The sequence below is a fragment of the Schistocerca nitens genome, chromosome 2 (assembly GCF_023898315.1).
Source record: "Schistocerca nitens isolate TAMUIC-IGC-003100 chromosome 2, iqSchNite1.1, whole genome shotgun sequence".
Taxonomy (NCBI): domain Eukaryota; kingdom Metazoa; phylum Arthropoda; class Insecta; order Orthoptera; family Acrididae; genus Schistocerca; species Schistocerca nitens.
The window spans coordinates 456,147,890-456,162,948 of record NC_064615.1 but is presented as its reverse complement, the minus strand read 5'-3'; the positions used below and the strand labels follow the sequence as shown (position 1 = coordinate 456,162,948).

General features: G+C 43.8%; 1 protein-coding gene across 1 annotated transcript in view; it reads right to left on the bottom strand.

Moving 5' to 3' along the window:
- LOC126235089 (ATP-binding cassette sub-family C member 4-like) overlaps positions 1-15,059 on the bottom strand; it is a 257,022-nt gene that overhangs the window by 226,825 nt on the left and 15,138 nt on the right. The window contains exons 2-3 of the mRNA XM_049943823.1: positions 533-634; positions 290-424 (exon numbers count right to left, since the gene is read on the bottom strand). Of these exons, the coding sequence (XP_049799780.1) occupies positions 290-424; positions 533-634 (237 nt within the window). The remainder of the gene's footprint in view (positions 1-289; positions 425-532; positions 635-15,059) is intronic.

Genomic DNA, 15,059 nt, shown 5'->3' with positions numbered 1-15,059 from the left:
ACGACAAACGAAACGGCGAATCTGAGGTAAAAATGTGACAGTGCATTATGTTGTTCGCGAGAAGGTGACTCATAGTATTAACGGTATTGAGGAACTGGCTGGTTGGTTGGTTCCGTTCATACTTGGAGGATTGGTGATCAGTCACAGAGCCGTTGATTCGAATTCCAGTTACATTCCGTTTTCCGTGCGACAAACTTCGTCAAAATTGTCTATAGAATCCCTTCAAAATATACACATTAACTGTCGAGAAATCTCTGACTATATTTCTGTACGTCGGAAAAAATGTTACCTGAGGATGACTTTGTCGAAAAGGTATAGGACTCCGTAGGTAAAATAGCGCAACCAGAATGTCCTTACAATAGCTCTCGCTAAACTCGGTCTGCTGCCCTTCTCTTTGGCCCGTGTAAGTTCTTCATCCCATGACCTGAAACAAAACTTTTCTAAATATAGAATTACACACGACCTGCGTGTATGTCTTAGTCTCATGTCTGAATGTAAGATGTATTTCTGCTGTATGCTAGCGGACACTTACTTCTGCAGCCTGTCTCCCAGATGCTCCGTGGCGTCACAGTCGAGGCGGACGAACAGGTCGTCTTCTGTGAGGTCCCCCTTCCACACGAGCTCCCGCATCCACCTGAGGCACAAAAACCCCACCTCTAGTTACGATTCATAGCTTGGGAACCTCATACTAGTATAACCGTCGTTGTACTCTGAATTAAAATGGTATCTGCCCGCTTCGTTAATGTTTTAACACAACATATATTTACCGCCAAGATAATTCACACTTTTATCGGCGGGCACTATTCCTTTCCACTATCGTTTGCTTTATTAGTTATTTCGTTAGCTAGATAATTATATATTCCATAGATAAATAATACGATTTATTTCGGAATGATGTGAGCAAGTCACTTAGCTGCCTATGCATACATGATTCGTTTGTGTTTATGATAAAATAAGTGTAATACTCATTCTCACTAGCAGCAAATGAAACACAAATATTCCGTTTGTGCCGATCTTTAATTTAATATTCGCATGTACAACAGAAAATGATGTCGGGAAATAACAATTTTGATGAACTGAGCAGAGGTGCAAAGATTTGTAAGGCTTTATACTGAACTCCTGTCTGAGGCACTGATTTCGTTGTATGTAGCGAAGACCATTTATTCTTATAGCATTGTTGACTGTGAACTCTACTATTCTTCTCAATTTGCAATGTTTCATTGTGAGTGTGTGGGTTTTATTCTGTCAAGTTGCGCAATGGATTGATCCAACAAGTACCCTTTGGCTCCTGCAAGAAACAATTTCCACCTCACACTACTACAGAAGTCAGACAGACGCTCCTAATGTACCAACAAGAACTGCTTGAAAAACATTCAGCAACAAATATCTTCTGGAGTCGTCTGCTGTAAGGAAAAGACCCAAGAATATTCTATATTCTTACATAACTAGTGAGATACTTGGGTACACGAGTATTGCTAGTTAGTGTAAGATAAACATTAAACGAACAAAAAATATTAATTATTCCAAAAAAAATTCTTAGAAATAAAGTGAAACTTTTCCTTATAAAAAATTAATAAATTCCCAGGTTCTTTTCGGAACAGTAGATTGCCTCTTATGGATAGGAATGCTATTATTTTACAAATTACTGAAAGGTTATTTTCTCCCTCTTCCTTAAGAATGTTATTTACTCGGCAGAATGGTTGAGAGCCGTGCCTACACATCTTGAATAACTTTTTTAAGTATGGTCAAGGCTGTCGCATGAGAAATGTAGTGGAATGTACTTTTAGGGAGGACAGTGGGGCTTGCATACCCTGTAGCACACAACACCATGAACTGCGATGAATGCTGCCTGCGTCGCTCCCTGCTGACAAATAACACAACTATCTCTTTCTATCTGGATTGACCTTCGCCAATCAAACTCTCCCTACGTCTCAGAGAAGTCAAGGACTCCTATCCGCCCCTAGTCTAACTACTGGTGTGGTAAACAGGTCAGATAACCAGTCCACCGCTAGCCACACAATATTCGCTCGCAGGCGTTTAACTAGTACTCTGTCCGTGTTCACACCGCACAATAAGTGTGGCGGCCAACACAGTGAACAGCACTTACTCGCGAGTGACTTAATATAATGTGTAACTCCGATTTGCTAAGGTGCTCTCTCAGTGAAGTACTGAGGAGAGACTTTGTTCCTGGCTCTTTGCGTACATGTACGAGCGCATACGCTCTCGTTACGTCTTCCTGCTCCAAGCGCGACAACAGAACGGCCCCTTTTTCCGGAAAAGTTGCAAGGGTATATCATTCGCTGTCTTCCCTCACTCCTCTGGCTGTTTGCGTCAGAAATATTTCGCCAATCAGCGTTGCTCTTTTAAACGGGAGAATGACGTTTCGTTTGAGTCGACCAATGCGGAAATATGTAGCATCTCCATTGGGTGTACGCTGTCCTCCTGTGAGAACTCCGTAACTACGCAGTCGGTCCGTGAAAAAATGCGTCTTCTGGGTGCTCCCACACAATGTGGCGGAATCTGATTTTAAGTCGAACACAGGGGTCGTTATCCCTTCGCTCTGGCAAAAGCTGTCTTCTCTCTGGGCAGTCGCTTTGGCCGAAGTAGGTATGTTCTTGACCCAGGCCTCTGAAGAGATGGTCTTCCCAGCAGGTTGGTTTCCTCTTCAGAAAGAAAATTCCTGTGGCCATCATGTTGTGTACGCCAGCCTCGACTTTTACAACCTCGGTGCACACTTGTGAGTTACTTATCAGATTTGCATATCGCTTACATGAATTCATATAAAATTGACTCTACCTTATCGAGTTTGGGTTCGAATGAAGCGTCTTGATGTGCAGAATACGATTGTGAGGACGGAATATGTAAGAAATGAAGGTCAGGAGACCAGGCCACCTTACATCATTTATGGCGAATATCATTTGTGAACATATTTTGAACTTGCAGATGTAATGCCTAGCTCGTTGAAGAGGAGTTCGTAGGGTGACTGGCTACATTTTTCTCACCGCACGCTTTTGTACAATCCTTACATTCTTCCTACGTGATGGGCTATCACAGGTCCATATAATTCAGTCATAAGGCAATAATATCTTAATACATGTAAAATAAGTTAATTTATTGGTTTGTTAGCAAACTTAACAATCATACCAACAGCAGCAGATGCTGAAGCTCAATGACATGTTTATAAAAGTTCAGATTTTCATCCATATGTACATCCAACAATTTTGAGTGTTGTATCCTGTTCACTTACTCCTGTTCATGTACTACAGTACTTTTCCTGATTCAATAACATTAGTGTACAGGTCTTTCAGAAAATCAATGTCTCGTGAGTATTACAGTAGAGCTACTGTTGAATGTCCAATTTTCAGTTTGGCAAACAAGGCTGCACAGGCAGAGCTATCCACTTACTCAATCCTCTCAAACTCTCAGATCGCTCTCTGTATCACACTTGACCACACACCCACATACACATGCCACACACACACATATATATATATATATATATATATATATATATATATATATATATATATATATATATATACTACTGGCCATTAAAATTGCTACACCAAGAAGAAATGCAGATGGTAACGGTTATTCATTGGACAAATATATTATACTAGAACTGACATGTGATTACATTTTCACGCAATTTGGGTGTATAGATCCTGAGAAATCAGTACCCAGAACCACCACCTCAGCCATAATAACGGCCTTGATACACCTGGGCATTGAGTCAAACAGAGCTTGGATGGGGTGTACAGGTACAGCTGCCCATGCAGCTTCAACACGATAGCACAGTTCATCAAGAGTAGTGACTGGCGTATTGTGACGAGCCAGTTACTCGGCCACCATTGACCACACGTTTTTAATTGGTGAGAGATATGGAGAATGTGCTGGCCAGGGCAGCAGTCGAACTTTTCCTGTATCCAGAAATGCCCGTACAGGACCTGCAACATGCGGTCGTGCATTATCCTGCTGAAATGTAGGTTTTCGCAGGGATCGAATTAAGGGTGGAGCCACGGGTCGTAACACATCTGAAATGTAACGTTCACTGTTCAGGGTGCTCCAATGCGAACAAGAGTTGACCGAGACGTGTAACCAATGGCACCCCATACCATCACGCCGGGTGATACGCCAGTACGGCGATGACGACTACACGCTTCTAATGTGCGTTCTCCGCGATGTCGCCAAACACGGATGCGACCATCACGATGCTGTAAACAGAACCTGGATTCATCCGAAAAAATGACGTTTTGCTATTCGTGCACCCAGGTTCGTCGTTGAGTACACCATCGCAGGCGCTCCTGTCTGTGATGCAGCATCAAGGGTAACCGCAGACACGGTCTCCGAGCTGATAGTCCATGTTGCTGCAAACGTCGTCGAACTGTTGGTGCAGATGGTTGTTGTCTTGCAAACGTCCCCATGTGTTGACTCAGGGATCGAGACGTGGCTGCACGATCCGTTACAGGCGTGCGGATAAGATGCCTGTCATCTCGACTGCTAGTGATACGAGGCCGTTGGGATTCAGCACGGCGTTCCGTATTACCCTCCTGAACCCACCGATTCCATATTCTGCTAACAGTCGTTGTATCTCGACCAACGCGAGCAGCAATGTCGCGATACGATAAACCGCAATCGCTATAGGCTACAATCCGACCTTTATCAAAGTCGGAAACGTGATGGTACGCATTTCTCCTCCTTACACGAGACATCACAACAACGTTTCACCAGGCAACGCCGGCCAACTGCTGTTTGTATATGAGAAATAGCTTTGAAACTTTCCTTATGTCAGCACGTTGTAGGTGTCACCAACGGCGCCGACCTTGTGTGAATGCTCTGAAAAGCTAATCATTTGCGTATCGCAGCATCTTCTTCCTGTCGGTTAAATTTCGCGTCTGTAGCACGTCATCTTCGTGGTGTAGCAATTTTAATGGCCAGTAGTGTATATATATGAGGTGCATAACAGTTAAGTGACAGCAACAGTACGAATCTTGCACGGGTCAATACATGAAGATCGTAAGAATCTTTCTTCATTGCAGAAATAAATTCATCGTTTTTATGGTATGTACAGCTCTAGTATAAGAACTATGAATTTCTTGAGACGGAAGTCGAATTTCACCTGAAACGTCCATGACGTGTCTAGGGAATGTGTTCACCAGCGCTTGACCCGCTTCCTCAGCCTTCTTCCTCTTCGCTCCAGCAACGGTAGCGCAATTTCATCTTGGCAGTGACTGTGTGGGGCGCTTCAGCCCTGAGTGCTCTCTTCTTACAAAACGTTCGCAAACTTCATGGTCTACTCTTCTCTCTTCTCAGCTGTTCTATCAGTGTGACAATATTTTAGATGCCGACCCATTCTAGGAGATTCTAGAACCGCAAAGCCCTTCTGCGACCCGGTCTCTGTTTTTCCTCTATGATTCTATGATTCTTGTGATGACACGCATTGTGTACTGTATTTTCAATAACATAATTGACAAATGCTGCAGTGCCATATCCATAAACAACACGCTTCCTCTTACTATCTAGGGGCTCGCCCTGAAGATATTATCTGTAAGACGCGCTGGAACATACGGGATTACCACACAGATACCTACAATTCTAGCCCATGCATTAATCGTAAACTTACGGCGTCTAGCTTGAATTTTATGCGGAAGTCTTTCGACCACCCACAAGAATCGTTTGTCAAAATTTGCTGTTTCATCGCATGCAAATGTTGACTCGTGTGAGAAGAATGAAGATACAAAAAGTGGGCTCGCAGTTTCTGGAACATTGGCAAAGGTTCTCTGTTGGTCCGTTACTGACAAGCGAGAGGCCCAGCACAATATTGAAAGTTATACAAATACATGATTTGCTCGTAAATTACCCACCATCTGGTACCATGAGATGTATGACAAGGTATTATGACACATCGTGTGCTAATACCTGGATCTTCTTTGGAGGGCGTAGAGAATTCGTTCTCTGTGACCAGACGTAGAAGCAATCTGTCGCTTGGACTGCGGTGGATTATGTCTCACCTATGCGACTTAAAACAGCATCATCTAGGTTCTATTTTCATACAGCCTCGCGTCGTTTACCATTAGTGTGGCCTTCCATAATAATCACCTTTGTTTGCACAAAAAAGTAATAATTTTTCATGGCTCAACAGCACCCTTATTAGAACAAATTTTAATTTGTGGGACATCCATAATTGTTTGGCAACATGTTCATGGTAAACAAATCCGCCACTGCTGTAAAATGCTTCTATTGAGCGAAGTCTTACACAACAGAAGACTGCATGCATTACGAGTGACAATTTTGCGACAAGAGGCATTTTTCTAGGGCTCGCTTGAAAGTTGGTTCCAGCTACAACTTGGGATGCTGTTATGACGGTCCACCTAATTTTTAACTTATAAATTTTAACCTTTTAAATATTTTTATTGTTCAAAAGAGTAGGCTACAACTATTGTTTTACTTTAGATTTCAGACACACCTGATGACGGGGCTACGGTCCTGAAACTGAATACTCGCTTATACCGCACACGTGAAACCCTCCAAATAAATTAATCTTTCAAATTTTCTCTGCGTCAGAAATAAACGCGTCGAGATGCCAACATATTGCTATACAGGATACAATAGATGGTTCAGGAGACAGTTTTATACCGATATTAGAGGAAAATCAGTTTTAATTACTGATTGAAACTTCGATTGTTAAAATTTATCTTGACTGCATTGATCTTAAACAAGCACTACACGTCAAAATGGGGTAATTTAGGGCATATGTTTCTCTGGCGTTTTTCTCTGTTTTCGAAGTGAGGAATACTCCCCCAAAGCATGTAAAAGTGATTCCAGCCACCTTATAGAAGACGTCATTTATTTCTGGTGTCTCCATTTTAATGAAAACTTTCTGACTCGTTTTTATTATTGATATTTATCAAGATTACGACAGTTGTTTTCCTGTTTCAGAGTTTTAATATTTAGTTCAATTTTAGATGAATAAAACCGACTATGTTAATATTTTATAACTTGTAGATTATTTAACTGCATACTTGTTGAAATTAGTCATTTCTGAACATAATTTTAAAGTTTAATAATCACATTAATATTTTGAAATTATGTTCTTAGTATATAATAAAAATTCATGTGTTTCCTTTAAGCGTGAGAGTGATGATGATGATTATGGGCTTAAAAGCACTAAACTACTTGGTTATCAGTCCCTCAACTCACACGGAAATATCATAAAAAAATATGAAACGAGAAAAGAATTGTAAGCTCCAGGGTGTGTAATCATGTCATCATGGTTGAAAATATGTGTAGTAGTATCTATAGCAGACAGTTGAAAGTGAGACAAAACCCAGGCAGGTCAAAGTATAGCTGGTAACAGATGAGTACACTAAGGAGACTCATGATAGTCAGTGCAGTGTCATCGATAGTCAACCACGGCACATCAACAGTTGTCCGCCGCAGAGATGCTGCACACCAATGCTGCATCATCCGGCGCCAATCAGGAAGAAGCAGAAAGCCACGTCTCCCGTAGTTCCGACGCGCCGCCCGCGCATCATGCACTTCAAATACCGCATCATGGGGCAAGACGCAGCGAGTCTGACCAGAGGACAATGTCCGAAAGTCAAGACACCACACAGTCGAATTCACAAACTGCAGAACACATCAACGGTTGGAGAAACACTGCGTGATGTGCCTACAAACAAACGGACAGCTGAACAGTCCATTGGAGACGGCGATCGACGACGACAACAAGAGCGACCACTTCTGCTCTGCCTGTGAGTTGTCTCTACAGTTCCGTTTCGAGTGCAAACACGCGTCGAAGTTCCGCTTCCATCTCCAGAGGACAGAGTCGTCTCATCGTACCTCAGTCGAGCCTGGTTCACGCTTAAATGTACAGCGTATTGAGTGCCAGGGACGGACACGTAGTCGTCGTAGCTGCAGTAAACGTTCAGAGTTCGTTATCCGCAAACTTGCACTTCAACGTAGCTCAGTACTACAACCCAGGTCAATATGTACGGCAGACTCTTGTGTAGTTGAACAGCAAGTCGTTTAACTGCGTACTTACCTCCGCGTTTGTTCACATAGCCGCAGCAGAAGAGAGCTAATGATAAGCGTATTTCTAGCATCAGTAGTGTTAGAATGTTTGATTGTTCATTTAATTGACTGTTTAGTTTGTTCACTTGTGTGTGTGTTCGATACAGAACACAACAGTCAGAATCAGTACTAAAACGTGCGAGAAATTAAAATGGCATGAGAAAATCCAGGCTGTTGAGACTACAGAGCCAATAGCTTAAACAGTCAGATAAATACGTAAATAACAGTTTAAAAATGCACTACAGCAATGAGCGAAAAAATAGTCTGATGGTAATCGAGGCACACGACGCAGCGAAAGGTACTTCTTGCATAACCACCCCTACTAACATCGAACGAGGAGCTGGATTGAATTGTGTAATAAAATCAGTTTCCCCTGAGGAAGCGGAAGACATTGGTAGCTACTAACCCAACTATACCGCAGATATTTGACGTAGCGAGGTAGAGAGTTTGATTGCTCGTCTCACATCAGCCAGCAGGAGAGACTCTGCGTAATCTAATTACAATAAATATTATGTGGATAACTATAATTTGCAATATTTGTCCCTCGAGCCGTAGAGAAGATAAAATAAGAAAAGCAAAATGTTAAGAAATGTTCGATATACCATGTTCTGTGCTTCCTGTTTCGTAGGTTCTTTGGGAATCTGTAACTGATGTACAATAATAGAAAATGTAACTGCTGAAAGACAAGGAATATTATTTTAAGTTGCATCAGTGTCGAAGCCTTAAAAACATAGAAAAAGACAGTAATATGTGATTAGGCAATGAACAAGTAGGAAATTTTAATATTAATTGCTTTAATAATAGAAAAAGAGCAAACACAGAAAAATTAAATATTAAAGGCTGAACGAGCATTTGAACAGAGCTCCTGTGGAATAATAGGGAATGTCACAGTTATTGCAGTACATCAATCACTGTAAATTCAAAACGAAGTATCCAGTATGCAAGGTGGAATCAACCTAAGGACAGGAAGGAATTGTGGACATGGGACCAATGTGACCGAACATGATGGCGTCAATGTACACATGAAATCACAAATTACTAGGAGCTTGAGTTATAGATAAACAAACCGGGGGGTGAGGGAGGCAGATGGAATAGAACGAGTATGAAGTGTGGACGATGAGGAAGACAGGAAAAAAATGAGAAACCTTTGAAATGTAGTGTTCCTCGTGACTGGTGCAGATCAGATGTATTGATGGAGTATGAAATGACATCCTGGGGTGGGTCGACGAGGAAAAGTGCCTAATAAAGAACACAATACCTTGCAGTGTTGCAACACGGCGTCTTTACTATGTGGTTAAAAACGCGTTGCTGGGTTTGCGGGAAATGTCACTACAGACTGATGCAGGAAGCCTTGTCGGGGTAAAGCGGACGCAAGTTGAAAGGGTTATTTTGGACGGAAGCTGAAAGGGTGTATTTAGCAAGAAGCTACAAGTATGGCCTGCTGACACAGTAGGAAGCACTGCTCGGGCCTGACAGTGGGACAGATAGCCATATATCTAGCTTCAACGACCGCTGCCTGGGCTGTAACCGCGCTGAGACAGCAGAAGTACAGTACGGAGGGAGACTGAAGCACCGCCGATCTCCATTACCACACGACCAGGCCCGGTACTCGGCCACTTTCTTGGTCTAGGTGACGAGGCAAAAGAGTGGTGGGTCGAACCGCCATAAATACTGCCAATTTCGGCTACCCATTGTCTCTCGCAGCCTGTAGTCAGTTTCGAGAGGTGCCCCACGACAATCGCCGATCCGATATAGGTCATCTAGCGGCTGCTGTAGACGCCACCTTCACTAGCTGCTTAACTTCTGGCTGCACACAGGCCTTATGCCGCCAGAAGTCGAACTGATGCCCTCCAGCCGTAGAAACACCTGCTTGCCGACTTCAAGGTGCCTACCTGAGTCCACGTTTCATGTCTCGACCTGAATAGCTGTCGAACAGCTGCCCACACTGCAGAGACGAACTCTGCTACTTCAGCCCACTGCTGCTGGTTCCTAAACTGGGGCCCATGGCTCGCGTCCACGCGATCGGATTTTTCCTGCAATGAACTGCGTGACTACGGCAAGCAACGTGATCGACTTCTACGTAGACCACCATAGCTGCGGCCCGGCCGCCAGCCTGTGACCTGACGCTGCGCTTCTGTGTCCGCCAGAGTGCAGACAGTGCGACTCCGCTCTGCTGCCTTTGCGTGACGGGGCAAAGCAGTGACCTGGCCATGTCTTCCTTAGAGTAAATATCTCTGGAGTGAGCATTCACATGCGCAGAACAGATTTTGTGTTGTCAACATACATTGCCGGCCTGGTCACGGGTTCTCGGGACGTCGTGTGTTTGTCCGTATAGCGCCCTGTATATTTAGAATGTCACTACATCCCTAGTACAGACGCATTCTTTTCGTACGTGTCGTGGATTATTTATATATGTTGCGCAGACATTTTAACAGTACCCATTTGATACCGGGAATAAACCAGCTACGTACATTTTAAGGGCAAGTGATATTGCATTCTGCTTCTTTGCGATAGGTGTTACAGTTCAGATGGACTCGATTTTTGGTAGTTTTCGGTATGATACGGCACTTTATAATATTACAGAGCCTGACGTACATTTTTGCAGTGATAGTCTTGCAAAACGACTTGACAGTACGCTAGTACCTTCGCAAGTGTCCGAAAAACGCCGAACTTGCCACACATTAGCGATTATATCCCTGCTAATTCGTCCTTTTTTCTGCTATTTCTGCTTATTTATTTTCTCGTTTTTGCGACCTAAAGCACAATTTTTCTTACTTGTGACACTTTCAAGTATTTATTTAACACATTTTACGAACTTGCTCCCAGGTTATTATTATATACATAATCGACAAGTCACTGATAAATGCATGGAGGATAGTATTTGCTGAAACAACTAACCATTCCCTTACCTGTTCCACTAGCAAATTTACGAGAGGAAGCGATTGTTTGTAAGCTTTTGTACGAGCCGTAATATCTATTATATAGTCATAAAATCGTAGAAAAATAGGTCTACAGAATCAAGCCTTAATTATAATGCGTCTCGAAATTTTTAACGTATACACTGTCTCTTACTAATGTGATAACTATAATTAGAGCTACATGATATGTACCCATGAAAAGTTACTATCCTTCCTTTCACATATTTTTCTTTGCATCCGTAGGAACAACAGTAATTCACCATCGCTATTACACTATCAACAAACGGTGAAATACAACAAAAACTCTTGATATTATAAACTTCAAACTTTGCGGAAACCACACACGCACAACGAAGTCCCGAAAACACGTGACAATCCTGGTTAATTGTTGACAACATGCGCAGAACCCAACGCTCACTCCAGAGATATTTACTCTATGATGTCTTCAGAGCACGTGAGTTAGGTTCAGCACACTCCCCATACTCCGGGTGTCTGTCTCTGCCCGCGGATCACAGCGAGACAGTCTCTGTACCGCGACCTTGTGGTCTTCAGTCCGAAGACTAGTTTGATGCACCTCGCCACGCTAGTCCATCCTGTGCAAGCCTCTTCATCTCCGAATAACAATTACAACCCAGGGCCATTTGATCTTACTTGCTGTAATAGTCTCTTCGTCTCCCTCTGCTATTTTTAAACTCCCGCGGTTCCTTCCAATAATAAACCAACGATTCCTTTGATGTCTCAGAATGTGTCCTATCAATCTATCCATTCTTTTAGCCAGGTTATATCACGAACTTCTTTGCTCATTGTGTTCGGTGTCTCCTAATAGCTATACGATCTATCTACGTATCTAATCTTCAGCATTCTTTGTAGCACCACATACCGAAATTTTCTATTCTCTTCTTGCCTAAACTGCTTATCTCCCACGATTAACATCCATACAAGGCTACACTCCAGACAAATACCTTCAGAAAATAGGTCCACACACTTAAATTTATTTTCAGTGTCAACAATTTTCTCTTCTTTAGAGACGCTTTTCTTGCCATTGCCTGTCCATGTCTCATATCCTAACTGCTTCGGCCAGCACCACTTATTTTACTCCCCAAATAACAAAACTTACCTTCTTCTTTATAATCTAATTCCCTCAGCACAGTCTGACTTCATTCGACTACATTCCATTACTCTTGTTTTGCTATTGCTAATGTGCATATTATATCGTTGTTTCAAGACACGTCCACTCCGTTCAATTGCTCTTCAAAGCCCATTGCTGTCTCTGACAGAATTACAAAGTACTCGTCAAACCTCAAAGCTTTTGTTTCTTCTCCCTGGACTTTAATTCCCTTTCGATTCTTCTCTCTGTATTCCTTCACAGCTCCGTCAATGTACCGAATGAATAACAAAGGTGGTAGACTACAACTCTGCATCATTCCCATCTCAACCACTCCTCCCTTTCATAGGCTTCGACTCTTTACAACTGCCACCTGGTTTGTTGTAATAAGCTTTCGTTCCCTGTATTTTACCCCTTCTACTTTCAGAAATTTAAAGAGTATATTCTGGTCGACACTGTCAAAAGTTTTCCGCACATTTACAAATACTATAAACGTAGGTTTTCCTTTCTTTAACCTGTTTCCTAAGAGAAACTGTATGGCAGTATTGCCTCCTGTGTTCCAACATTTCTCCGGTACCTAAACTGATCTTCCTCGATATCAGCTTCTACCAGTTTTTCCCTTCTTCTGTAAATAATTCGAACCAGTAGTTTACAACCACGACTTATTAAACTGATAGTGTGGTAATATTCACACCTGTCAGCACCTGCTTTCTTTTGAATTGGAATGATAATATTATTATCATATTTGTTGCAATAGTTTTGTCATGGCTGTCTCTCGCACGGATATCAGCAGATGTGAGGGACTGTCGTCAACTCCAGGGGCCATGTTTCGGCTTAGGTTTTTCATTGCCCTATCAAATTCTTCTGGCGGTATCAAAGCCCCCATCTTATCTTCATCCACTTCCTCTTCACTTTCTATAAAATCGCCTATGAGATAATTTTCCTTGTATAGCACCATATACACTCCTGGAAATGGAAAAAAGAACACATTGACACCGGTGTGTCAGACCCACCATACTTGCTCTGGACACTGCGAGAGGGCTGTACAAGCAATGATCACACGCACGGCACAGCGGACATACCAGGAACCGCGGTGTTGGCCGTCGAATGGCGCTAGCTGCGCAGCATTTGTGCACCGCCGCCGTCAGTGTCAGCCAGTTTGCCGTGGCATACAGAGCTCCATCGCAGTCTTTAACACTGGTAGCATGCCGCGACAGCGTGGACGTGAACCGTATGTGCAGTTGACGGACTTTGAGCGAGGGCGTATAGTGGGCATGCGGGAGGCCGGGTGGACGTACCGCCGAATTGCTCAACACGTGGGGCGTGAGGTCTCCACAGTACATCGATGTTGTCGCCAGTGGTCGGCGGAAGGTGCACGTGCCCGTCGACCTGGGACCGGACCGCAGCGACGCACGGATGCACGCCAAGACCGTAGGATCCTACGCAGTGCCGTAGGGGACCGCACCGCCACTGCCCAGCAAATTAGGGACACTGTTGCTCCTTGGGTATCGGCGAGGACCATTCGCAACCGTCTCCATGAAGCTGGGCTACGGTCCCGCACACCGTTAGGCCGTCTTCCGCTCACGCCCCAACATCGTGCAGCCCGCCTCCAGTGGTGTCGCGACAGGCGTGAATGGAGGGACGAATGAAGACGTGTCGTCTTCAGCGATGAGAGTCGCTTCTGCCTTGGTGCCAATGATGGTCGTATGCGTGTTTGGCGCCGTGCAGGTGAGCGCCACAATCAGGACTGCATACGACCGAGGCACACAGGGCCAACACCCGGCATCATGGTGTGGGGAGCGATCTCCTACACTGGCCGTACACCACTGGTGATCGTCGAGGGGACACTGAATAGTGCACGGTACATCCAAACCGTCATCGAACCCATCGTTCTACCATTCCTAGACCGGCAAGGGAACTTGCTGTTCCAACAGGACAATGCACGTCCGCATGTATCCCGTGCCACCCAACGTGCTCTAGAAGGTGTAAGTCCACTACCCTGGCCAGCAAGATCTCCGGATCTGTCCCCCATTGAACATGTTTGGGACTGGATGAAGCGTCGTCTCACGCGGTCTGCACGTCCAGCACGAACGCTGGTCCAACTGAGGCGCCAGGTGGAAATGGCATGGCAAGCCGTTCCACAGGACTACATCCAGCATCTCTACGATCGTCTCCATGGGAGAATAGCAGCCTGCATTGCTGCGAAAGGTGGATATACACTGTACTACTTCCGACATTGTGCATGCTCTGTTGCCTGTGTCTATGTGCCTGTGGTTCTGTCAGTGTGATCATGTGATGTATCTGACCCCAGGAATGTGTCAATAAAGTTTCCCCTTCCTGGGACAATGAATTCACGGTGTTCCTATTTCAATTTCCAGGAGTGTATTTCTTCCATCTTTAAGCTTCACTGCTGATGAGAGGAGTACTCTTAATGGAACACAACAAATCCGTGTCACGCATCTGACCTCATATGCTACCTTGTGACTGGTTTCGGACTGTGGATGCAAGAAAAATTACAATATTATTACAGGTGAAAAATCTGTCAGCACATGCTCATAAAAAACAAGGTGGGGTCGATGTTATAAAACTTCTTAGTCGTAGTGTCTAAGCTTGTGCGTCCATTGTTGTAGACCCTGCTTTGTTTAAATGATGACTGAAAAACACCGCCCTCTTTATGCGCATGCACGCTATAACAGTACAAGACGCTACACTGAACACCGCAGCACGCAACTTTCGATAGGTTGTGTGATGGCTCGCAAACACTAACTGTTCCTGCATTTTTCCCCACACTCCACGCGCACCAGTGTATGACCCAAAGACGCAAAAAACATGAGCTGAGCCCCCACTCTTAATGATGAATTGTAAAATTTAATGTTCAGAAGCCTTGAACAATGCAATGGATGCGTTTGGTGCAAGAATTGTTACAAAGGAACTTGATACAATTTTGTAGTACTGCTGCAGGC